The following is a 25,456-nucleotide window of genomic DNA, read 5'->3' on the forward strand; positions in this document are numbered from 1 at the left end:
TGGATAAAGAAAGGAAGAAATTTAAGTTGAAGAAAAAATGCAGCAGCAGAAACAACAGCAGTAGTCTTAGCAATAGCAGTAGCTATGGTAGTAGTAGCAGTAGCAGTATTAGTATTAGTAGTATTGTAGTAGTAGTAGTAGGATGCGGAGGAAAACATGAAATAAAAACATGGAAAACGTGGAAAGGCAGGCAGCAAAGTTCCTGTTGACTCATAATGAGGGTTTTCACTTTACGGATTTAATCAGTTTGTTGGGTACTTTAGTGATCTGTGCAGAGCTGAAATAAAGCAACTGTCGTAAGAACGTAAAGTAACGCTCACGTTACTCCAGGCGTAAAAACCTAACAGTCGATGTGATTTAAAAGAAAAGTTGATGGTGATGATGATGAGGAGGAGGAGGATGGGGAGGAGGAAGAGGAGGAGGAGGAGGAGGAGGAGGAAAACGACAGAGGCTAACAATAGAAGACGACAATTACTGAAAATCAAAGATGAAAACAGCAGCTTAAGACGAACATTAAGATAATGGAGAGAGAGAGAGAGAGAGAGAGAGAGAGAGAGAGAGAGAGAGAGAGAGAGAGAGAGAGAGAGAGAGAGAGAGAGAGAGAGAGAGAGAGAGAGAGAGAGAGAGAGAGAGAGAGAGAGAGAGAGAGAGAGAGAGAGAGAGAGAGAGAGGGGTAGGGGAAGAAGCAGAACCTGAGGAATCGATGTGGATTGCGTATTGAACGTAGACCTGTTGAACTTTCTTTTAAATACAGATAAAGAAAAATACTAAAATAAGATGAAAAGCAATAAAAAAATCGACGATGCAAGGAAAAGGATGCACGATAACAAGGAAAGGAATTAAACTTACACAATTACCAAAGGGAACTACAGGATAACGAAGGTAAAGAATATACAAAGCTTACAAGAGCGAGGAAGGAACAGAGAAATGAAGCGTAGAAAGACGAGGCGCACCAGCAACAAGAGAACGAAGGAGTCATAGAGTAAGGGACACGAAGATCTCAATGGAAGAGGTTTGTTATGAAGAGTCTCTTGAGAGCACTGCTACACACACACACACACACACACACACACCTCAGCACTTTTCCCCCTCCTCCTCCTCCTCCCCCTCCCCCTCCTCACGCGGCGCCAGGGAAGACAAAAAGTGACAGCACATTTTTGTTTTTTCATGGAAGCAGATGGAGACCGTATGTTGTTTTCAGGGGAGAAATGGACTGTATGTTGTTTTTAGTGGGTTAAAATAAAGACTGAAACATGACTACCACTTCAATAATGAGAAAGGAAGGGAGTGTAAGTGTATAGGCTGGAGATGACGAATGGAATGAAGCAAAGAAACAGCTCCACGCCGAAGAAGCAGGAAATAGAGTACTGAGTGTTGCGTAATGAAGAATGATGTCAGGCAGGGAGGCATGACGGTGACTTTAAAATAACAAGGAAAAAAAATCACTCAACTAGACATGACTAAGATAAAGCAGTGAGGCATGAAAAGGTGAAAAAAAAAATAACTGAGCAATATAAAAGGTACGAAATAAAAATAATAAAAATACACAGGAGTAGAAGGAGGCACTGAAGCATGAGAGAGAGAGAGAGAGAGAGAGAGAGAGAGAGAGAGAGAGAGAGAGAGAGAGAGAGAGAGAGAGAGAGAGAGAGAGAGAATTTACATAGATTTACATAGAAAATCAGACCACACAGACCTCATGGTCCAGACTAGGTGGTCTGTCTTTAAACCTAAGTGATTCTACATTAATCAGATGGCTCCAACACGTTGCATTTCAACTCTTGTTAATATTAAGTTCTAGGAAGTGACGGTAGAGCTTGTTTTTAAAGGAGTCAATCGTGTTACACTGAACCACTGAAGGTGGGAGCTTATTCCACTCCCGCACTTCAACGTTGGTGAAGAAAAAATTGGTGAAGTCTGAATTTACTTGTCTACATTTGAGTTTTATGCCATTGTTCCTCGTTCGCAAGGTGTCATCGATCATAACCAATTTTGATCTGTCTATATTCGTGAAACCATTAAGTATTTTAAAACATTCGATCAGTCTTCCTCGGAGGCGACGTTTCTCAAGAGAGAACATGTTAAGGGCGGAAAGCCTTTCTTCGTAGGATTTGTTGCGCAAAGAAGGGATCATTTCTGTTGCCCGACGCTGAACACCTTCTAATTTAGCAATGTCCTTTGCATGGTGGGGAGACCAAAACTGTACCGCATATTTCAAGTGGGGTCTGACTAAACTGTTGCAGAGCGGAAGTATTACACCTTTATTCTTGAATAAAAAGTTTCTTTTAATGAAGCCCAACATTCTGTTCGCTTTATTTGCTGCATCGATGCATTGCTGTGTGTGTGTGTGTGTGAGAGAGAGAGAGAGAGAGAGAGAGAGAGAGAGAGAGAGAGAGAGAGAGAGAGAGACTGGAATAGGATGAGGCACGGAGCCATCATCCAGACGACTGCGGAAGGAAGTATGGGACTGTTGCACATGATGGATTGCATGAGGCAGAACTGTGAAGCATGACCGTCACTTCGGCAGCAAAAATGTACATCAAGCGGAAGTGAAGGAAGGGACTTATGGCTTAGTATCGGAAGGGATTATGGAAGAAGTGGGACTTAGAGTAAGAAATAAATTAAGAGACATAGGATCAAAGTAGGCTAAATCGAGGCCAGGATCTAAGAAAAAAAAAAAGGGGTGTAAGCGGTCTTTGAATCCCACAGCAACCTCCCTTAACAGCATGGTGTTTGGGGGGAGACCGACGAGACACACTTCGCAAGGACAACTCTGTACATGGAAGTGGAATGCGAAAGCGAATCGTGACAACCACTAACAACATGGCTTTAACACACCGTGGAGACTGGAATAATGAATGGGCACAATAAAACATATCAAAAGGAGGAGGAGGAAGAAGAGTATAGAAGGTGAAAGTGGGGGCCGATAAGCACATCAACACGAGTTTGACAGGCAAGACAGCGCAATACACACGAAGGGGTGAGTGGCACGTAGGGTGTCTCTATGGATGGTGTGGCGGGTATGATCGACTACACCATCACCACCCTGCAGTGACGGATTACAGTGCTACAGCAGGCAAGGGCAGGCGTCGATAGGCGAGGACCATCACGTCAAGCGCCCCCCCCCCTCCTCCCCTCCACACACACACTTTTCTGGGCCATCCAGGTCGATCCTGCACAGCGATATGAGTCCTGATAGCTATGTTTAGGATCTGTCTTATCCTTCCCTTTACCTCTCTCTCTCTCTCTCTCTCTCTCTCTCTCTCTCTCTCTCTCTCTCTCACACACACACACACACACACGCACACACACACACTCCGTAGTGCAGTGATTGGAATGCTTGCCCCACAACCGAGAGGTTGCAAATTCTATTTTCGAGCGGAGTGGAGACCGATGGCCAGTCTTCTAAATAATCCGTGCCCCCTGTCCACCCAGCAGTGAGTGGATACCGGGCGTCAATCTGCACTTATGTTAATTTTGTATCTGGATTTTTTTTTTAAATCATCACCATTATATCTTTTTTACAGTCATTGTTATCGTTCTGTTAGGCTCTTAGTTATTCCAATGCGTAATTTGTAATTTCTTCGACTTCTCGACGGCTATTATTTTATTTATTTCTTGATTCAGATCAACTTGTTATTTCGATTTTGAGGGACTTTTAAAAGGAATCCATTATATGAAAAAAAAAATTGAACATAATATATGTGGTAAAACGCGTTTAATACAACAAAAATAATAACAATAACAACAACAATGATGATGATGATGATGATGATAATAAAAATAATAAATATAAATTTCACGTTCCCGACGCACCGGCATGAGCACGAATGTTTTCCTCAGGTTGCCTGTTGGCGCCAAGGACAACACAAACACACACGCACACACACAGGTTTGCCGGTTGACCTTGGGGAGGCCACAGCCCTCATCTCCTTCCCTCTCACCCCCAGCTTTCTTGTTCTTTTATACCATTATTATTATTATTATTATTATTATTATTATTATTATTATTATTATTATTATTATTATTATTACTATTATTATAATTTATATTATTATTATTATTATTATTATTATTATTATTATTATTATTATTATTATTATTATTATCATTATTACTACCATTATTATTATTATTATTATTATTATTATTATTATTATTATTATTATCATTTATATTATTATCATTATCATTATTGTTATTATTATTATTATTATTATTATTATTATTATTATTATTATTATTACTATTATTATTATTATTATTATTATTATTATTATTATTATTATTATTATTATTATTATTACTATTATTATCATTTATATTATTATTATTAATATTATTATCATTATTATTATTATTATTATTATTATTATTATTATTATTATTATTATTATCATCATCAATATCATCATCACCATCAACAGTAGTAGTAGTAGTAGTAGTAGTAGTAGTAGTAGTAGTAGTAGTAGTAGTAGTAGCATTATCATTATAGAAGTTCAGTACCACGGTGTCTTTAGAAAAAAAAATATTCCAAACAAAGAACGTCAGTGGCACATACTCGGGAGTTTCTCATAGTAATAAACAGAAACCCTGCAGATACTTGCTTCATTACCTTGTACAAATGTACACTGAAGTAAGTTCCTCATAAAACTTTTGTTTTTTAATAGTGGCCAATTCACTTTTAACTTCGAAAGCAGAATACCGTGCTAATCCGAATGTTAATCGGGCTTTTTGACCTTCCAAAGGAGCTACTTTTAGTTCCTCTTGACCACCCTTCCGCCCTCGGGGTATAGGTCCAGGGACTCTAGGGCGGCCATAACCATCACCACCATCATCCACACCAGGCGCTTCCTCACCACACCCGTGCCTTGCACAGGACCCTGGCTGTTGGTGACAGGTGCCCGAACCCCGTCTTCCTATAATTACTCTCAATATTATTAGGTACCGTCTTTTTCCCTTTCTGCACCTGTGTCCATCCCTTTCTGCTGTTCCTCGCCCTTCCGTTCACTGTTATTCTATGAGTGCCTCTCTTCGCCTCCAAGGCCTGTGCATTCTTTCGAGGGTAACCTGACACTACGGGAACGTCGTAACCCAGCGGGCAGATGCACTCACCGGTCCTCGAAGTCACTGACTAAGGGCACGTCCCTCCACTCGCCACACATAAACCAAAAACAACTTCCTCTTCCCCAGCCACTCCAGGAACACGTTCCCCACTTTCTGGGGACGTTGTTCATGTGATTCACAGTTTTCACTGATGGGAATATTAGTAGGAGGAGGCGGCTGACAACCAATCCATATAGCAAAGCATATATTAAATACGGGCAGGACCTCCAAAGTCAGTTGTTGAATCAGCATTTGCACGGGTATACATCCTGATGGTTCCCGCAAGGCTTCTTTAGGGTAGGTCTGATGTCGGCCCAGCCCTCTCTGCGCAGGGCGAGTTGTTTAGTGGCGCCATCTGCATTTGGCTCATGCTGCCCTCCCAGAGCTCATCTTTGATCCTAGAATCTAAGTCCGGGTTGATAGGTGGTCTTCTGGACAGCATGGCCACTCGGCGGCGGCTGAAAAAGCAGCTTGTGGCACCGGCGGATCCAGCTTGCGGCACCGGGCGGGGATTGAACTCGCGTCCTCCTGAACACGAGGCCGTTACTTTGACGACTCAGCCACCGCCTCCCCATTATAATTATAAAGGTCGACACCTGCGAGGAAAGGCTCTCCGACAGCTGATGGAAATTTTTCCTGAGTCGTCCAAACGGTGACGGAGAAGCTGCTGATGTTTACTGAAGCTCCGCGGGAGGTCCAAAAGCGCCCATCATTGCCGGCGAGATGACTGTGGGAGCACAGGCCCAGCGTGCTGCCGAGCCTGTGCATCACCGCGGCCACCTTCACCTTCCGGAGGAGCAGCGCGGGCGAGATAAAATGTTTCCTGTCACTCAAACACTTGCACACTGCTTAGACACACTTGGATGATAACTTTGTAGCACTCTTGAGTTGAGACATGCAGATCGTTTTTACGGAGATAGGAGTTACGGTTGATTTTTATTTTTAATTTTTAGGGAGAGAAGTTATGGTGGAGTTTGAGGTAAGTGAAACGTTACAAACGTATCAACATTTACACTCACAGTACGATTTATGTTTTTGCTCATAAAAGAAAGGCTGAAAAGAGGAGGATTGAAATATAACCAAACAATGTAAAGAAAATTAGTAAAAATATACATAACATAATTATTCAGATCACAATCACACTGGATATCATACTTAAACCAAAGCAGGAATGTAAGGATGAATTAATCAGCTAAATAAATAAATTATCACTCCACCATAGCGAAATAACACACGAATGAATTGCATCAGAGGACACAGAGAGCGTGTGGCCTTAGGAAGTAGTGCCTCCGTCTCCCCACGACCCACCCACTCCTGCAATATTTATTACAACAAATGTCACGGCCTTTGCTATTCGACTTCCTCCTCCTCATCATCATCATCACCAACCCAGCGCCGGAACCTCGGTGTGGGCGGCGGTGCTACTCGCTAATGGGCAACGCTTGATGGGCCGCCCTCACACGCCAGGGGCACCAACACTACTCCTTCAATGTAAAGACTAATGGCATCTTCAGGAAAGGAAATATTGACTAGGTTCGCCAATTTATATTTCTACTTTTTTTGGTTTCGTTTCAGTCGAAAAAAAAGGGGGTACTAAAAAATGAATGATTGTATGAACGCAGGAAGGGGTTGTGTATGTGCTAGCTGTCAAAGAATTACTTAAGGAACATGCTTACCTGTTTGGATAGAGCAGCTACGTCCTGCCTCGTCTCTTCGGTCTCCCAGGTACTCTGCAGGTACGCCGTCACCTCGCGCCTCACGTACGGGAACAACTCATTCTGGAGGCCCAATATAAGAAGAGAAAGTAGTGTGACTTGCTTCACACTTGATTATAAGAAAGGAAAAGAAATTTACACACTGTGTGACATGTTCATATCTCTTTCATGTACATGGTCTTTCCTGGCAACAGTAGCTATAGAGATATGACGAGCATAGCAAGAGTGAATGTCCTTTGGTACGAGTACGAAACGTAAACTCCCAGAAACTAGCTCTTACATATATAAAACAGCAGCAATTATTATAAACAGTAGTAGTAGTAGTGGTAGTAATATGGAGTATACATCTCATGTGTGTGGGGCTCCTCTTCCTGACAGTCTTTTATCTCTTAAAGTTTAAGACTTAAACTCCGCCACAATGTTGCATCTTTTTCTATCTCCTATCGATATTTTCATGTTAATTGCATGCCTCCCCTCCTCCCGCGGCCCCGATTCACTCAACTTTCTACTCAAGCTCATCCCAATACTTTCATCCTTTGCATTGGCAAAGTCTGGAATAATCTTTCTTCGTTGTAGTTCCTTCCGCCTACAACTCTACCTCTTTCAATTCAAGAAGAGAGTATCGAGACACCTCTCCACGCGATATTGACCTCTCTTTTGGCCACTATTCTAAACTTTTTTTATAGGGGCTTTATAAGGGCTTTTTTTCTCTTAATATTTTTTTCCATTGAACTGTTTCCTTTACTGTAAAAGGTAAATGTAGTAGTAGCAGTAGTAGTAGTAGTAGTAGTAGTAGTAGTAGTAGAAGTAGTAGTAGTGCTGGTGATAGTAATAACAGTAGTAGCAGTAACAATAATAACAACAATAATAATAATAATAATAATAATAATAATAATAATAATAATAATAATAATAATAATAATAATAATAATAATAATAATAATAATAATAATAATAATAATAATAATAATAATGATGATAATTGGTCACTGCTCACCACATTATTCTTGAGTAGCTATACATGAGGTCCGAGTGCAAGTAGTTACATGTATACAAAGAAAATTCTTCATCCCATGTCCAAGTACGGGTACGAGCACATTAAATCGCGTACCTAAAATGTGATTACAACCATAAGTGACTGCTAGGAATCTTGCATCACGCCACTATGGACTTATTTACTGCTGAGACCCAAGGGGCCGCGGAGGCTTTGTGAGTGATAAGCGGGGGTCGGCCTTACAATAGAGAGCTGTGCTCGAAATACTGTTAGATGAATGGATTGGGCTGTTTCCACTCCTACTTTTCAGGCTAGGAGGTGGAGGAATGGCGAAGAACCGCCCTCCTAGTGGATGTGCCTACCATACCAGAATGAACGGAAAAAAAATCCCATTTATCTCCCATTTGGTCATCATGTAGCCCAAACGGTGACCACAAGTAAACACATACATATAATTCTTGGTTAGTTAACATTTATTTGGACCACACACACACTTATTCACCTACAACATGTATATTGCAATAATCCCTCGTTCCGTAAGTCTTCGCTCACTCGCGGCGGCCGAGAGCATGCCGAACCCTCCCTTTGCTACAGCGAAAAGAAAATGAAAAGAAATAAAAATAAGAAATGTAAAAGTAGAAAACGAGCAAAAGGACAGAAAAGGGAAATACAAAAAGACCAATGTACGCTAAAGTTGAGTGTTGAGGGAAAAATATATAACCAAGGAGGACCTAAGTAAGAAGTGATATAAAGCGGAACACCTCAAAAGAAGAGGAAGAAGAGGAACAGACATGCCAAACAGCCGAACCAGTGACAGCAGTACGCCTTCCACGAGACTCATTCTGTGGATATAAAACTTTCATAACGCCTTTGAACTTATGTAGTCCTGGCAAGCCTATTAGTTGGGGCTAAACCAAGGATGAGGGCAGCAACACTCTCCCTGTACGTTGAGCCAGTGTCTGTCAGCAGCTACCGGCACCCCGAGGCTAAACTCACCTTAACGAAGCTAATGGAGGTCGTTGTACCCTCAATGTCTAATAGTAAAACACTGGCGTGGTTCATGGTGTCTGTCACTCGTTCCTTGCCCCTCTTCATGGTGTAAATGGACGGTACAGTGGTGTTTGCTGAGCCGCCAGGGGAGTCACCGTGGCCACCGATATGTTTGTTATTACGATCGAGTGCTTCTTCTTCTTCTTCTTTTGAGGTGTTCCGCTTTGTATCGCTTCGTAGGTCCTCCTTGGTACTTTACACTTATATACTTCACTACGCAATCTTAGTTACTTCACTGCGTATAGGACACTTATATAATACTTCACCCTTGCCTGAGCTCTGTTTTTCTGTTCACTTTGCTTCCACTGCATGACTTTGCTTTTCTATTTTCTTTTCCTTTATTTTCTTCACTTTAGCTTACTCTGGATTTTTCTTTTTTGCGTTTCTCTTTTCTGCCCCGTTGTTTGTTTTACTATTCCTACACTTTTCTGTTTACTCCTCTTCCATTGCCGAGTTCTTTTCTGCTGGCCAACGTTAATAACCCGTACAGAAATTTTCACAGAATATATATTTGCACATTTATTTGGGGATGAGGTGTGCTAATAAAGGAGGAAACATAATTTGGGCCCATTTGGTATGGTGTATAAGAGTTAAATAGTTGCATGTATAAAATTAAGGTGTGTTAACTCCCGCATAACTGCTCATTTAAGCTCCTTTATTTCTCTATTGGACTGTAGATAGTACATTTAACGTTTTAAATGACATACATAGAAGTTCTAGGCTTAATTGAAGCGCGTTAGGTGTTTGTTTGGAGTTGCCATGGCGGCTACGTGGCAGGGGGGGGACACACCGCCCGGAACAGCCGTGGACCAGAAGATACAAAAGTGGAAACAAAATCAAGCTATTTATCAAAATGACAGTAGCTACTACAAACTGATGGATTAAATGTAAGTAAAATTCAATTAGTATACTATTAAAATCTTTTAAAGTATCATGTAGAGTTCTTATTTCGTGAATGGCAAGTTGGAAGTATTCCGTTTCCATATTTCTTTCCTGGATGGGGATGACGCAGTCGGCCAATGGTAGGGAGTGTTGCAGGCGCGCTAGGCCAGTGCACTGCGAGAGGCGGGGGAGGGAGAAGCGCACTCTGTTGCTCGTGTGGGGTGCTCGGCAATATTAACATTTCGTACTTAATTGTTGTCAGTGTTCGTGGGCGAGGTGAGGAGGGCGCCCGTATTGTGTGTGCGGGGCGGGAGTGAAGGTGCCGTGCCCGGTTGCGAGGGAAAAGGTGGCAATCTGTGATGGTGCCTGGCCGCCCCGAGCACCGGCCTGTCAAAGCCATTTACCTGTCAATGTTATTCCCCACATTTACCTGTCAAGGCCATTTACCTGTCAAAGCCACTTATCTGTCAAAGCCATTTACCTGTCAAAGCCATTTATCTGTCAGCCATTTATCTCAGTTATTGTCCACATTTACCTGTCAGTTATTCCCCACATTTACCTGGCAAAGTTATTCCCCACATTCACCTGTCAAAGTTATTCTCCAAATTTACCTGTCAAAGTTATTCCCCACATTCACCTGTCAAAGTTATTCTCCAAATTTACCTGTCAAAGTTATTCCCCACATTTACCTGTTTCTCCACATTAACCTGCCAAAGTTATTCTCCACATTTACTTATCAAAGCCATTTACCTGCAAAGGTTATTAATCTGTCAGCAATTTACCTGTCAGAGCCATTTTCCTATCAAACCATTTACCTGTCAAAGATATTTACCGGTCATTATTCACCACATTTACCAGTCAAGTCATTCATCACATTTACCTGTCAATGTTATTCACCACATTTATTTTGCTGGTCACTGTGCTGGGCTGAGGAGGGACATAACATGAGGCCTGGGGCAAGGGGCAGCTGGCAGGGGACAGGCTGAGGGGGTGGTGACCACTGCCCTCTCCAGACACCACTTGACACCCACAAAACATTGTTTTTTACGTAGTCATTACCGAAAATACGAATATGATGGCATATAATTATACTCGAACTAAGTTTGTGTCCCTGCAGCTACGGTGTCAGGCAGCTGCATTCACATCCACTGACTGAAGAAGAGTAGAAAAAATAATAATTCAGTGTGTTGTAAATGGAAAAAAGTGCATCTGAAATTAATGTGTCAACAAGAAAATGAGTTTTTATTGAAATTCAGGTGGCCAAGAAAACAAAATAATCAAAGTGGAGGGTTAATGGCGAATGTGAATCAGTGCATTGTTTGTCTTGCCATTAAAGGATTTTAATATACTTGAATGTTCACATCAAGTAATAATTTACATTTCTCATAATTACAATGAGATTGCATAAAGCAACTAGCTATATTTGGCAAATATGGAAATAAACACAGCCCTCCCTCATGAAGTTAATACTGACATTATATATGTTGTATTGGTTTTCTGAATGCAGTGGAAAAAAAAAACTTCAAAACATTGATGCATAAAATTTGAGCAGTCTAGCACATTGTATTTAGGCAGAGAGTGTGTGTGGGGGGGGGGGGATAGGTTAGGTTTGGTCAGCTTTGTTAAATTTGTTTACTATAAATGCATATGATGTGTTTCACTTTGTGTAGTGCAGCTGGCTTGCCTGATGGGCGAGCCTACCTTAACTCACTCTGCAAGTGGGGTACCTCTTTGGTTAAGGAGTGGGTCTCCCGTCTCGCTGGTTGCGGGTTTGGTCGCTGGTGCCGGCAAAATCTTTCCTTATCTTGATTAATTTCTCATGTGTTTCGTTACACGCTGTGTTCGTGTGGGAGTATAGAAAAGAGAAAATTCAGGGTGTTTCACTGGTGACAAGGCAGTGGGCATCCTCTCCTGTGATTCTGTTGTGTCTCCCCGAAGGGGTAACAGGTAAAGTGATGGCCCATGCTCTCCGAAGAGTTCATAGAAAATGGGAAATCTCAACACAGAAATTAATCTAAATAGGAATGGGGAGCAGTGTAGTGCATTTGACTTGCCTGATGGGCGAGCCTCCCATAACTCACTCTACGAGAGGGGTACCTCTTTGGCCATCTGGTTAAGGAGTGGCTCTCCCGTCTTGCTGGTCGCGGGTTCGATCCCTGGCGCTGGCAAAACCTTTCCTTGTCTGGATTAATTTTTCATGTGTTTCGTTACACGCAGTGGTCGTGGAGTAAATTCTGGCGTTTCCTTGGCACTGTTGTTGGCAAGGGCAGCAAAGGAAGCTATATTAATGTCCATATACTCAGCATCTATTGCTATCTCCTATCCTTCAATCAGTCAGTTGAGGCATACACAGGGGAAGGTGTTGCCTTGCCTATACTCTGCCAAACCTGTGGGTCCCTCCAGGCAACTCTTCATGTAGGCTCCCTTCAATTCCCAAAGTACCTTATTGCAAGGATCTATTGACTTGCTCAAGTCATGAACTATGTGGGCATCCCCTTGACTGCCTCCACTTTGGTGTTGTCTCTTACAGAAACAACCTGGTGAGCAGGATTTGCTCCTGGCTAATGTGCCACACGCCCGTATACCTGGAGTTGGCGTTAATGAACTGTGCATTTAATAGGCCTTGAATTGGTCTCACTGAGTAATCGTTGGTTTGACACAGTCATTCCAGTGATATCCCTTTACCGAAGGTATCAATCCACCTCTTCAAGTTGTTATTCAGTGTCCATGTCTCGGAGAAATAGAGTGAGACAGCACAAGCGACTTGAAGATCCAGATCTTTGTCCTTCTGCACAGGTATTGATAACTCCATTTACTTGTGCTAAACGAGTCCATAACACACTTGGCTAAGCTGATCTGCTGTGAGACTTTCTGATGAGATCTGCTGTTGTCCTGAACTACCGTACAATACCAAGGTATGTAAAGTTTTCCAGATCTAAATGTCATCACCACACGTATGAACAGAATGTGCCATGTATTCGTTTTATGCGAGAAAAATTCACTATTATGCGAGTAGCGGTGCTGGTGCTGGCCGACTCGCACTAGAGGGCGGCGGATGCAAATGTTTTCCCGCACTTTCTTCACCTATAATTAACCTTTCCCTCCCTCTGATCCTAAAGTTAATCCTCAGGTAGCTAATTATCAGTTTAAATCGTAGACTTTGGGTGTGTCTCTCCGGAAGCAATCAATGTGCTTTATTGCTTTAGTGCTTTATCATTGTGAAACGGTGCTGGAATAAATAGTTAGAGGGTTTGAAAACGGGTTGTGGACATAATCCCCTATAATTAATGGGATGATAGGTTAAATATATGCGAATTCACATTATGCGAGATTTTTGCAGAATGTATCCCTCGCATATCATATAACAAATACCTGGTGTACCTTGGTCTTGGCCCAGGCCAAGAGTCTCAAGGGCTTTGCCTTCTGATGCAGTGCCTTGAGAACCATCACCAGAGCCTCCAGTGGCTCCTGAAGGACCTGTGGTAAATGATATTCTTGCCCTCAAAAGATTTCAAGAAACACTCGACAGCTTTGTGAATACAACAAATAACTGGATTTGTATATCAGATTTTCTATAAGAAAATGGGTATTCATTTCCTTTGTTATCCCCTATTTTTTTCCATTTCATAGTTTTGAGCTCATTGAGTGTTTTGAGGCTTCATTTCTTGTGCAAAGTAATAATCATAGTATGCCTAATTCCCAATTTGACAATGTGGAAGCACAGGGGGGTGGGTGGGGTGGCTAGAGTTTCCACTGTCAAAAGGTTACCATACCTATATATTGACCTGTCTTTTAATGTCCTTAAGGAGGGTCGTGGGGAGCAAAGCCTCCAATGGCTGAATGGTTAGCATGTGGGCACAGTGTCCAGCAGGACCTGGATTCGCCTCCACAAGCTGTTTTTTTTTTAGGTCACCACCGAGTGGCCTAAGACTTCCCACATGCTGTCCTGAAGACCACCTATCAACCCAGACTTTTGATTCTCAAAAAGAGGATCAAAGATGAGCTCCAGGGGACAGCATGAGCCAATCAAAATGGCGCCACTATAAACACTTGCCTGCACCTTAACGGGCTGGGGCTGACCATCAGGCCCCACCAAGAAAGCCTACCAGTGCCATACGTGGAACGTAAAAAAAATAGGAAGAGCGTGAACACACTCCTTATATATTAACTTAATATCAGGGAGCATACATCACGGGCCACGTCGCATCATTCACTTGCTGGCTCCACTCCCAACAGTCCCCCCAAGGAAATTCCCATGCAGCTTTTCTATCCATTTCAAATCCCTTCCAGCAGGATCGATTGACTTGTCCCAGCCATGATATATTTGGGCATCCCCTTGATCTTCTCCATTCATGGTTGTCTTGTTCAAAAACAACCCTGTGACCAGGATCGATGTTTGGTAGGTGTGCCGCATGCTCATTAAGCTGAAGTTGCCATTGACTGAGCAAGCTGGTAACAGGTGTCGTCTCAGTTTCATCATGTAGATTCATTATGTAGTCTTTGGAATGACAGTCATTTCATCAATACCCCATGATCCTGCAAAAGCACTTGGTACCAAAGGCATCAACATGTCTCTCTGTCATTATTCAATGTCCATGTCTCACAGCCATATAGTAAGACAGGTAGCACAAGCAACTTAGATTCAAATCTCTGTCCGCCTTCATAGGTATTGATGATGCCATAATTATATTCTTGTTGAATGAATCCATATCACCATGGGCCAGTCCAGTCTGGCGAGTGACTTTCTAGTAAGATGCATCCTTGTTATACACTACACTACCAAGGTATGCAAAACTTTTGGTGACTAGACATCCCCACCACACACCTGAACAGACTGAACTGTGTCATCCAGCAAGCCTCCAAATGATTGGAACTTGGTTTTGGGCCAGATCTTCAGTCCCAGTGTCTTTGCCTCCTCATGCAGCACCAGAACCTCCAGTGGTTCCATGAGAAGTACAGCATCATCAGCAAAACAAGGTCAGCGACCTTGGCAATGACTGAAAATTGTCAGCTTGTGATAGTGGACAGGGCTTGAACCTGGTTCCTCATGGACACCATGCTCGTACGCTGACCACTCAGCCACTGCCTCCTCTTTGAGCTGGGAATGGAGGCTACAGGCCTGCTGATGCTCTGTCCTCTTCACCACCAGAACCACCACCCTCCTCACTCCTCTTTAGGCAAGGCATAAACCACTACCAAATGCCCACTAGATATGAATTTATGGCATTTAAAGTAGCAAGAGGTGGCTATACAACTCCTCACTATGTATGTATTTTGAGGACTGAAGAAGGAAACTGGGGAGTGGTAGTGTGACTGTGTGAGGGGATGATGGACAGCAATGACATCGTGTACGTCAAGGTGGTGGCTGATTTGGGATGATGGATAACAATGATATCGCGTACGTCCAAGGTAGCGGCTGATTTGGGATGATGGACAACAATGATATCACGTACGTCCAAGGTGACGGCTGATTTGAACTATGCTCCCAGATTTTTTTTTTTTTTTTTTTTTTGTTTTTGTTTTTGTTTGATTCGAAACTTCCTCTTCAGTTACAAAAATTAGTAGAGGTCCTATTGTGTCATTAGATGCAAATTTGTTGGATGCGAACTTGAGATATTACTGTATGTTAAAAATTTCCCTTTAGTTGCAGACTTTCTAATATATTCTAATTGTATTGATTCCCTAGAGATTCAATTATAGTACACAGCAAAATATACCATCAGAGTGGCAAATGAATATTCATACATAATTTGAATGTAGCTACATATCTGTATATTTATAGATAATGTTCAGTTTTTATTCATGGATTTGATGATTTGTTGGTTATTTTAGACAAAAATTAAATGTAACATTTGTAAACATGTGGCATAAATGGTGCCACTATAAAAATTGCCTGCGCCATGACGGGCTTGGGCCGACCACCAGGCCCCTGAAGAAAGCCTTCCGGCGCTACAGGTAAAGACGGAAAAAAAAAAACTTGAATTCCAGCTATACGCACAGCAACAGTGTAAACAAGTGCTACAGGGAGTCATTCCACTACCGCCACCCCCACTCCTCAGTCGTCCTAAATGGTCACCAGTGTTGCTATTAGTTTCATTGTCCTCATCATGTGCTCTCCACATGGCTATTGGATGTAGTTCATCTACACAAAGATAAATAATAATAGAAAAGATGGCAAAGTGTCTTACGAGAATAACAAAATTACTGACATTGACAAAAAAATATTGGGCATGCTTAGAAGTGGTTTTGGCCATCCCCACTTCACAGGGAATGTAAACCCTGTGAAAAATAAGGGAACACTTTGTGTGGTGGTACCGGTATCTATTTATCCATATGTAAATAAACAAGTAGGTAAATGATACAAAAAAAAAATATACTTATGAATTAATTTCTTTGGGAGGGTTACCTACTACAAGTGTATTGCTTTACAAAAGCATTGATATATAACCTCTGTTGTTTCCAGTTTAGGTTGAGAACATCATGGATTTGTTAGTTCTTGGTGCTGTTGTGCTGGTCCTGACTCTAGTGGTGTACCTCCTGGCCACACTGGGCACCAAGGAGACACCATTTGAGGATGCACTTGCTGAGCAGCGTCAGAAATTCGAGCTGGAAAATGCACAAAGTAAAACTGAGAAGCAGCCAAAGAAACCAAAGGTAGGAACAATGAAAACAAACACTAATTTTTTTGCTACATTTAATATTTTGCAGTATTTTGTATATAAAGAGTTATCAATCTTAAGTTATGTATGGTACATAACTCTGCTATAAATATTGATAGTAGCAATTTCTATTACAAAGATAAGATTAATCTTAATCCACTCCTGTATGGAATATCGGTCTTTTTTTACGGGGAGGGCCTCTATGCACACGGCTCTTTTGGACAGAGTAGAGTCAAAGGCTTTTCACATCATTAGCACCCTTCATTTTAATGAGTCTTCTACTGCTATATTCATGCTAACTGCTCATCTGAATTTGGAAATTGCATGCCTCCATCCCTCATGTGGTCTTGCTTCACACTACTTTCTACTCAAGCTCACCCCTTTACAGCTCAAATCCCTTATGCCAAAGTTAACCAACATCTTCATTCTTTTATTTCTCTTAATTGCTGATAAACTCCAGAACAACCTTCTTTCTTTTGTATTTCCTCCTTTCTACGACTTGAGTTCGTCCAAGATGGGAGTATCAAGATATTTCTAACCATTTTTTATAATCTTGAAATCATCAGTCTTTTGTGAACAGCAATCTTTTCATCAAGAATAGAATAAATTAGGGTAAGGGGAAACAAATTTACTGTTTCATCACTCATTTCAGGTAAAGAAGATAAAGGGTAAAAAAGATGAAGGTGACCCATCTGGAGCTACATCAGTACAAGAGTTAGAGGCTGAAATTGAACCCTCTCAGTCACCACCACCAGTACCCGAACCTTCTCCATCACCACAACCCTCTCAGGTATTTGTTTTGACCAGACTAAACATATAAATCCCTAAAGAAGTCCTCATTTTTATACAGTGGAGTGAGATCAATAAATAAGATCTTTGAGTAACCACAATTATAATTTTCTGTTAAATAATGTTTTGTTTACCCATTGTTCAAAGTTGTGGCTTTTCTGTTGTATATTTACATTTTTGTTTAAGGTTTGGGTTTTGATTTAAAGTGTAGTTAGATCTTTTACAGCTGCTTCCTTATAATATCTATATAAGAAATTTGTGATTACTTAACATTTGTCTGTATGGTTAATATGATTCAGTTTTTCAATCCGTAATTATAATTATTTTGCATCTCTTTGTACTTCAAGTGAATTATGTGTTTTTTGTTGTTCAAACATGATTACAGTCTTGCCCTGTATTAACTTCAGAGTATTTCCATTGCTGTTATTATAACATTCTATTGTTTACTGTTTTATTCTTCAAGATGTGTATGAGGAAATATATTCATGGTAACATTTGAGGATCACCTTTATTAGTTGGCAATTTTTTTAGAACTTTTCTTAATTTCTTGAAAAAGAAGTCATATATTACGTTATTAAATTCTTCAAGTTCCCAGTACTGCATTAATAAATCTTTGTATATCATTAGGAGAAGAAGAAGGAAAAGAAAAAGAAGAAAGATGAGGAAATAGGAAGCAAGGTGAATGTGGAGGAAGTTCAGAAGGTTGTCAAGTCTGAAGTGAAGAAAGTTGAGTCTGCTGCCCCTGCACCTCCAGGCCCATCTGCCAAGGATTCAAGGGCTGGTGGTAAAGAAGTGAAAGCAGCTGCTAAAGAAACAAAGGCACCTGCTAAAGAAACTAAGGCCTCTGCAAAGGAATCAAGTGCCTCCATTAAAGAAGCTAAGGCCCTCGGAAGAGATGCTCCCTCCACCTCAAAGGACACAAAGAATGCTGCTAAGGACAAGGCCACTGCTAAGGAATCAAATGCTTCTGCTAAAGATACAAAAAGTTCTTCCAAGGATACTAAAGTTGCTGCTAAGGAAGCCAGTCCTGCTAAGGAAATAAAGGCAACTAAAGAAACAAACACTGCTAAGGATATTAATGCTAGTTCTAAAGATACAAAGGGAAAAGAATCTAAAGGCTCTCCCAAAGAAGGAAAGGCAACATCAAAAGAAACCAATTCTGTTAAGGAGACAAAGGCTGCAGTAAGTATATATTTGGTTTTGATTCCTGTAGCCTTAACTGTAAGTTCACTCATGTAATGTACCTTTCTTATTCATTTAAATGACAATGCTGATTGTCACCGCATAATTGAATCGTCTTTGCAGTATGACTCATTTAACTGGCCAGTTGTTCCTCCACTACCTGGAAATGTTGTCAAGACTCAAATATTTCATTGTCCTTTTGAAGGAAAAGGGGGACTCAAATAATTGATGTGATAAATTTCATGGGGTTTTAAGTGGCCTCTTGTCCCAAAAATATTTTTAAACTAACTTTTCCTATACTGGAATAAGGGTAAGAGATGACTACCAAAAAACTAAACAAATACTTCAAAATATATTTTTTATCAGTAGTGTTACTTTATATTTTCAAATAGCAGGATTGGAATTTTTTTTTTTTTTATAAAATAAAAAAAATCAATATGATCTAAATCTGATTTTTATTTAAATTGATTTTATATATATATATATATATATATATATATATATATATATATATATATATATATATATATATATATATATATATATATATATATATATATATATATATATATATATATATATATATATATATATATATATAAATATTTTTTTGGTTTATGTTGATTGATTATTTTATATGAGGACATTCTTTCAGAATGCCAAATGAAACCATAGTTTATTATTGTTACTTTACCCAAAACCAGTTTTCACTTGAAAATCAAAAGTAGAAAAACACTGATAGTTTAATCAGATCTAACAAGTTAAAATAACCAACACAAATACAGAGAAACAGAAGGGGGACTTCCATTAATATCTAGTCATATTTGGATCATATTGATAATAATTTAGACTCAGTCATGTTCCTGTGTTTTCAAAAAATAATTATGCTCATTTAGATACATAATTACATTTATTGTTGTTATCAACAAAAAGACTACTCCTTTTTCATACTTTTGAACATTTGAATGTTTTGAAAATTTTGAATATTTAAATTGATTTAAGTCACATGATTTCATTCATTTGATTTAAATCATAACAACTCTGTCAAACAGTTATACAAAAAAATCTCAACAGGTTGATATTCCTTCTGCTCATGACCAAGTGAATGCTTCTGATGCTGTTGATGTCTCACCCTCTGCTGATAAAGGATCTTCTCAAGATAAGAAGAAAAAGAAGGATAAGCCAAAGAATGATATTACATGTAAGTTGAAATTTACTAACTCCCTCATTCTTCCCCCTATGCACACTTAAAAAATTCCTTATTCATTCTCTTCACATGCCCTACCCTTCCAGAGTACATTTCACTCATTCAACCATGCTGTTGCACTTATATAAAAAAAAATTGCATATTTTGTTTATCTTGACACACTATGTTCACCTTTTCTAACTCATTTCCACCATGCATATCTGTGTTTGCTGTTCTACATTTCATGTCCATGTCTAATTGATATAACAGAATAGGGAGGATAATGCTATTTCTTATACCTTTCATTAATCCCACATTAATATTTTTTTTGTAACACTAAAATGCTCATATCACCAGTATCCCCTTCACTACCTTTTTTATTACCCTTCATGGTCCCACGCTTATGTAAAATTATTTCAGAGTGCTTAATTTCAATAAATCCCTCCATCTTTTCTTGCCCAGATATCAGATATTACTCTCACATGCTCTTTTTCTATCTTTGTATGGCTTTGCAAAATCGATAGTTGCTCTCTTGCTCTCAAATACAATTAATTACCTTCCTCTTGCCAACATTTACTACAATTTCTCTTCCTTTACTCTTCTCTTGCACACACACACATAAACCATTCTAGAATTGTCCCAGTGTTGCATGACCAAAATACTAAAGCAATTCATTCCAAGAATACATGGCGCCACTATAAACACTTGCCTGCGCCATGATGGGCTTGGGCCGACCACCAGGCCCCTAAAAAAAGCCTACTGACGCTATAGGCTAGCATGTAAAAACAAAACAAAAAAACCCCACTCATGTTAAGTTCAAAATTGATTTAACTTTCTTTGGTGCCTGTCTTGCTTGAAATCAATATCCTACTGTATTAATATCTGTTGAATAGGTGTCTGAGCTCTTAAATTCTTGATAATCTCACTGTCAGTAATAAATGTATTCACTTGATTAATTCCATGCTGCAGTACAAAAAGTAATGATGGCTTTTTTCAGCACTGAGTGAGTCCAAGCTGCTTCCCATGGTGCAACGTGCTCCACTGTCTGGAACAGAGATTCAGACCCTGATTGATGTACTCCTCAACAAGCAACAGCAAAATAATGCTGGAGGTGACTGGGTGAAAAAGGGTCGTGTGGATCCCATAACTCAGCTTAGAAGGCAGTTGGAGGAAGTAGAAAGCAGACTCCGTGATAAGGATGAAGCACACTCTGCCTTGTCTGCAAAAATTACTGACCTCTGCAGTGAGCTTCATGGTGAACGATCACGATCCTCAAAGCTCAAAACCCAGCTGGAAGACACTATTGCAAATTATACACGCCAGCAGGAAGTAGCTGCTGCTAATGATAAAAAAGCTCAAGCATCTCGTTTGAATGAGCTACGTGCATCTTTGGACCAAGAGTATCAAATAAAATTCCAGCAGCAGCAACAGCTTGTGGAACAGTTGCAGAATGCCACTAATGATAACGATGTTGCTGCTCTTCGTTCTTCACTCAATGAAGCAGAAATGCAAGCAAAGATGATACGACAAGAACATGAAGTGCTAACTCAAAGATGTCAGCAGTATGAAGAACACATAAGGGTACTGGAAGAAAAGAGAGTTGGAGAAGAGGGAACACGTAATGTACAGCTTGCAGACCTGCAGTTGAAGCTTCAGAATACTGATGCAGCTCGTGCTCAAGCATTGGCAGAATTGGCAGCAATGGAAAATGACCGTGAAAGTTTGAGTGCACAGTTAGCAAGTGGTAATGCTAAAGTAGCACAATTACAGCACACACTGCAGGTAACTTTTTTTGTTCAACTAGATATTTATGAAAAATTGGAGAACAAGACTTCCAGAGAGGGAATGGGAAAAAAAAAAAATTCTTGTAGTGTGTGTCAAAGTAGTATATTTCAATCTAAAGAAGTCTTGAGAATATGGTACATAGTAAAGATTTAAAGGAAGCACCAAACATCTATGGAATGGAGGGGTGACTTACCAGCAATGAAGTGTATATAATGAAGTCATAAAGCAGACCGTAACATGTGTAGAGTCCATAAAAGTTTTAGGTATTGTTTCTATAGCTGGTTTAGAGTTCGACAGAGTAATGATGAAGGTCAAGACTAGAATGTCAAAATGAGGTGGAAAGATTATCGAATATGTAATCAGTTGGTACTTGTAAAATATCATGATTGTATATGACTTCTTTTAGCACAGTAGGAATAGGGTTTACTTTGACATCAATCAGTTTTGCAGAGGTTCATGAATGTGGCAGCATGAAAGTTTTTGTTGGGAAAGGTAAAGTTATGAGAGTAGTGGTAAAGGAAGTGAAACTTGGTGAACTTGTTAACCATGAGCAAGAAAGTCCAAAGGTAAGAGCAGTGGAACTGAGCAAAAGTAGCATGTCTTTGGTGGAAGGAGTTGACAGGTATAGAAAAAAAGGAACAGTGGGAAGATTGAAAATATGGAAGGTATGCTCAGACAAATGGAGGAAAATGTGCCAAGGTGCTGTAGTTGATATTGAAAGGAAGATTGGTAAAAGAGGAGTTTAGAGCCTACATCAGTCAAAGTGGTGGTGAAGTTAGACGGGTGATCTAAAAAATTCTGGCATGGTAAAAGACCATGACTGAACAGAGTACTACTGAATGGAATAGGGAAAAAGGAAACTTGAGGCAACAAGATTATATTGTGATGAATGAGGTTCATAAGGTGATGTGAATGACTTTGGGAAACTCACAATTGTGTCTGAAGTTTCACGCTATAGTGAAACCAATTTGGCGAGATTGTTTTTGCGTTGGCTCTTGCAGGTCCTTCTTCCCCACCACTCTGCCACACAGTCCCAACACTTACCTCTTTCTCTCATATGTTACCTATAGCTAACATGTGAAAGGAAGAGATGAGTGTTGGGACTATGTGGTAGAGCAGCAGGTTGGAAAGGACCTGCAGGAGTCAACACATAAACGATCTTGCCAATCTGGTTTCACTATAGATAAGCAGTCCATCTCTGATCTATACTTTCTACTATTTCTTGCAACTCTATTTTTTCTTTTTTGCAGGACATCTTGACCCCTTTTTATATATGGAAAGAGTGGTTATTGAATTTGATTTTAAAAATATCAGTCTTTCAACATTTTTTCTTTACCTCAGGAAAAAATGATGGAAAAAGCAGAAGTTGACTCCAGGTTGATTCAAACGGAATCAGAGCTTTGTAGTGTTCGGCAAGTGATCTTAGACCAAAATACTCAGGTGGGTAAATTTTTTAGCACAGCATTTTAAAGTCTCATCGTGTTAAAATGTTCATAGCTTGTAAATATCTGTACTTGTGTGCGTGCATGATTGCATGTGTGTGTGTGTGTGTGTGTATTTACCTAGTTGTAGTTTTACAGGGCCTGGGCTTACGCTCGTGTGGTCCCATCTCCGTATCTGTATTTGTCCAACTTTTCTTTGAAGCTTTGCACGCTCTTTACTGATACTACATCCTCACTTAGTCTGTTCCAAACCTCTATATTTCTTTGTGGGAAGCTATATCTCTTTGTCTCTCAAGCATCTTCCTTTCCTCAATTTTTTACTGTGTCCTCTTGTGTTCCTGGTGTTTATTCCTTCTTTTAGTAGTAACTCCTCCTCATCTACTTCTTCCATTTTGGTCAATAATTTATAAATTTGTATTAGGTCTCCCCTTTCTCTTTGTTCTAGTGTTGGTAGGTCCATTTCCTTTAATCTTTCTTCATGTGTCAATCCCTCTGCATATTCCAATTTTGGCCTAATCATAGTGGTTATTAATTTTTTCATCATATCCTTATCCATGTAGTGGAATGCTATTCCTATATTTCTCACCATGTTATACGTATCACCGAATATTTGATCAACATGACTCTCTGGCTGTTTGTTATCTTGCATTATTACTCCCAGATCTCTCTCTTCTTGTACTTTCTTTAATGTTCCACCATCTCCCATTTTATATGTCCATTTTGGTCTTCCTTCACTTTTTCCCATTTCCATAACATGACATTTCTTCACATTGAATTTCATCTCCCATTCCATACTCCACTTCCAAATCTTGTTTAGGTCTTCTTGCAGAATTTCGCAGTCTTTACTGTTTCTTATATGTCTTAGCAGCTTTGCATCGTCTGCGAACAGGCTCATATAATTATTTACTCCCTCTGGCATGTCATTAATATATACTAGGTAAAGAATTGGTGCCTATACCGATCCCTGGGGCACTCCACTCTACAGTTCTCCATTCCGAGTTTATGTTCTTAACCACTGTTCTCATCTCTTCCCCTTAGGTAGCTTTCCATCCAGCTCTTCATTTTCCCTTTCAGTCCTCCTTTATTTTCTAGTTTCCATAGTAGTCTTGTGTGTGGAACTTTGTCGAACGCCTTCTTCAGGTCTAGGTAGACGCAATCAACCCATCCGTCCCTTTCCTATATTTTATTTGTCACTCTTGAATAAAAGCTCAGTAAGTTTGTTACATAAGCGGCCTTTTCTAAATCCATACTGTTTACTTGTGATTAAATTTTGCTTCTCTAGAAATTGCGTCCATTGTTTCTTTATCACTTTCTCACATATTTTACATACTACACTGGTCAATGATATGGGTCTGTAGTTCAGGGGTTTTTCCTTCCTTCCACTTTTGTATATGGGGACCACTTCGGCCCTCTGCCACTCCTTAGGCACTGTACCAGTTGTTATTGAGCATTTAATGATGTCATATATCAGTCTAACCAGCTCATTTCTGCATTCTTTCAATATGTACCCTGAGACTCCATCCGTGTGTGTGTGTGATCTGATAATTTTTTTCAGTGCCTAGTTTGCTGTACTAGAAGCTTTGTAACCTGCTGTAAAAAGTAAAAACATCCAATTAATGACTTGTTTATTCAGCAGACATCCTAAAGCATGTTTTCTATTACATTGCTAATGTTTAATTCTTTGTTTGTACAAGACAATAGTGTCATTTAGTTTATTTACTATTTAATCATGCAAAATTAGAAAATTGATAAACTCAGCACATTTCTCATTTAGAAAAATTGCATTTTCACTATTTATATAGTTCATCCTTTTCATTTCTCCAATAATTTGTAGTGGAAATTGGATCTGTAATATTGAAATTTGATTAGACAGTCATATTGTCTTCCATATAACATTAATATAGGTTGAAATTATGTTCGATATATAGTTTAAAGGTTAGTCACTTTAAAGATTTTTTAAATTTATTGACAGATTGAACGACTAAAGGAGGAGAAAGAATCATTGGCCTCTCAGAGTGTCCGTCCAGCAGCCGAAGGGCAGGAGAATGGAGATGTGCATGCCGAGCACACCCCGGCCCCCAACACTGCACTTCTAGAATCTATGTATGACTCTCCAGCTTTGCTGCAGTTGTTCTGTTTATGAGTTTGTCATTAGCCTGCCTGGCTCTTCATACTCTCAACAAAGTTGCCTTGCTTATCACATACCAAATTGTCTCATTGATACTGTTTTCAACTGCTAAACCACCTAATGCAGTTATTCACAATCAGCTGCTATAATTAGTGGTTTTAATCATACATATTGTATTGATTTCCTTTTTATGCCTATAATTAGTTTCATGGATATTTTGTTGCAAAAGAAAAAAAAATTAAAGACATAAGTATACTTTGTTTTTCATATAAATACAAGGCAAGGCCTAAATTATGGGTTCTGAATCTTCTACTAACTCATGAAATTGGACTTATTTGAATGGATAAGATACTAGTTATGTTTATGAAGAAGCTGATAATGCAAAAGACTGATGTAATGCTGTTCAAGATTTAGTTTTCTAATTTAATAAGTGTTGGTATACCAATACAAGAGAGCTGTTGTGATTTACTACAATTATTTGAAATGTTACAGAGTGAAGGAGAAAGAACAAATGATAGAAGAACAATTATCAGAACTAAC

General features: G+C 39.7%; 2 protein-coding genes across 3 annotated transcripts in view; one reads left to right on the forward strand and one right to left on the reverse strand.

Annotated features, from left to right (window-relative positions):
• The window catches only part of LOC126998911 (enolase-phosphatase E1-like), a 51,243-nt gene extending 41,551 nt beyond the window's left edge, over positions 1–9,692 (reverse strand). The window contains exons 1-2 of one of the 2 annotated variants that reach the window (XM_050861152.1): positions 8,810–9,692; positions 6,781–6,882 (exon numbers count right to left, since the gene is read on the reverse strand). In XM_050861152.1, coding sequence (XP_050717109.1) covers positions 6,781–6,882; positions 8,810–8,908 — 201 coding nt within the window. In that variant the 5' untranslated portion in view covers positions 8,909–9,692. The remainder of the gene's footprint in view (positions 1–6,780; positions 6,883–8,809) is intronic. The other variant, XM_050861151.1, reaches the window with a different exon arrangement.
• A 6,521-nt stretch (positions 9,693–16,213) lies between these two features.
• On the forward strand, positions 16,214–24,931 carry LOC126998709 (myosin-9-like). The gene is made up of 6 exons (XM_050860698.1): positions 16,214–16,399; positions 17,057–17,194; positions 17,821–18,375; positions 19,450–19,576; positions 20,559–21,355; positions 24,761–24,931. Exons 1-6 carry the CDS (start codon positions 16,226–16,228, stop codon positions 24,929–24,931), a joined length of 1,962 nt encoding a protein of 653 aa, XP_050716655.1. The 5' UTR covers positions 16,214–16,225.
• Positions 24,932–25,456: the final 525 nt, after the last annotated feature.

This window comes from Eriocheir sinensis, chromosome 15 (genome assembly GCF_024679095.1).
Source record: "Eriocheir sinensis breed Jianghai 21 chromosome 15, ASM2467909v1, whole genome shotgun sequence".
Lineage (NCBI taxonomy): Eukaryota > Metazoa > Arthropoda > Malacostraca > Decapoda > Varunidae > Eriocheir > Eriocheir sinensis.

Coding starts and splice junctions, on each gene's coding strand:
- LOC126998709 (XM_050860698.1), top strand. CDS start 16,226: ATGGATTTGTTAGTTCTTGGTGCTGTTGTGCTGGTCCTGACTCTAGTG. Junction 16,400..17,056: donor AGCAGCCAAAGAAACCAAAG/GTAGGAACAATG, acceptor CACTCATTTCAG/GTAAAGAAGATAAAGGGTAA. Junction 18,376..19,449: donor TTAAGGAGACAAAGGCTGCA/GTAAGTATATAT, acceptor AAATCTCAACAG/GTTGATATTCCTTCTGCTCA.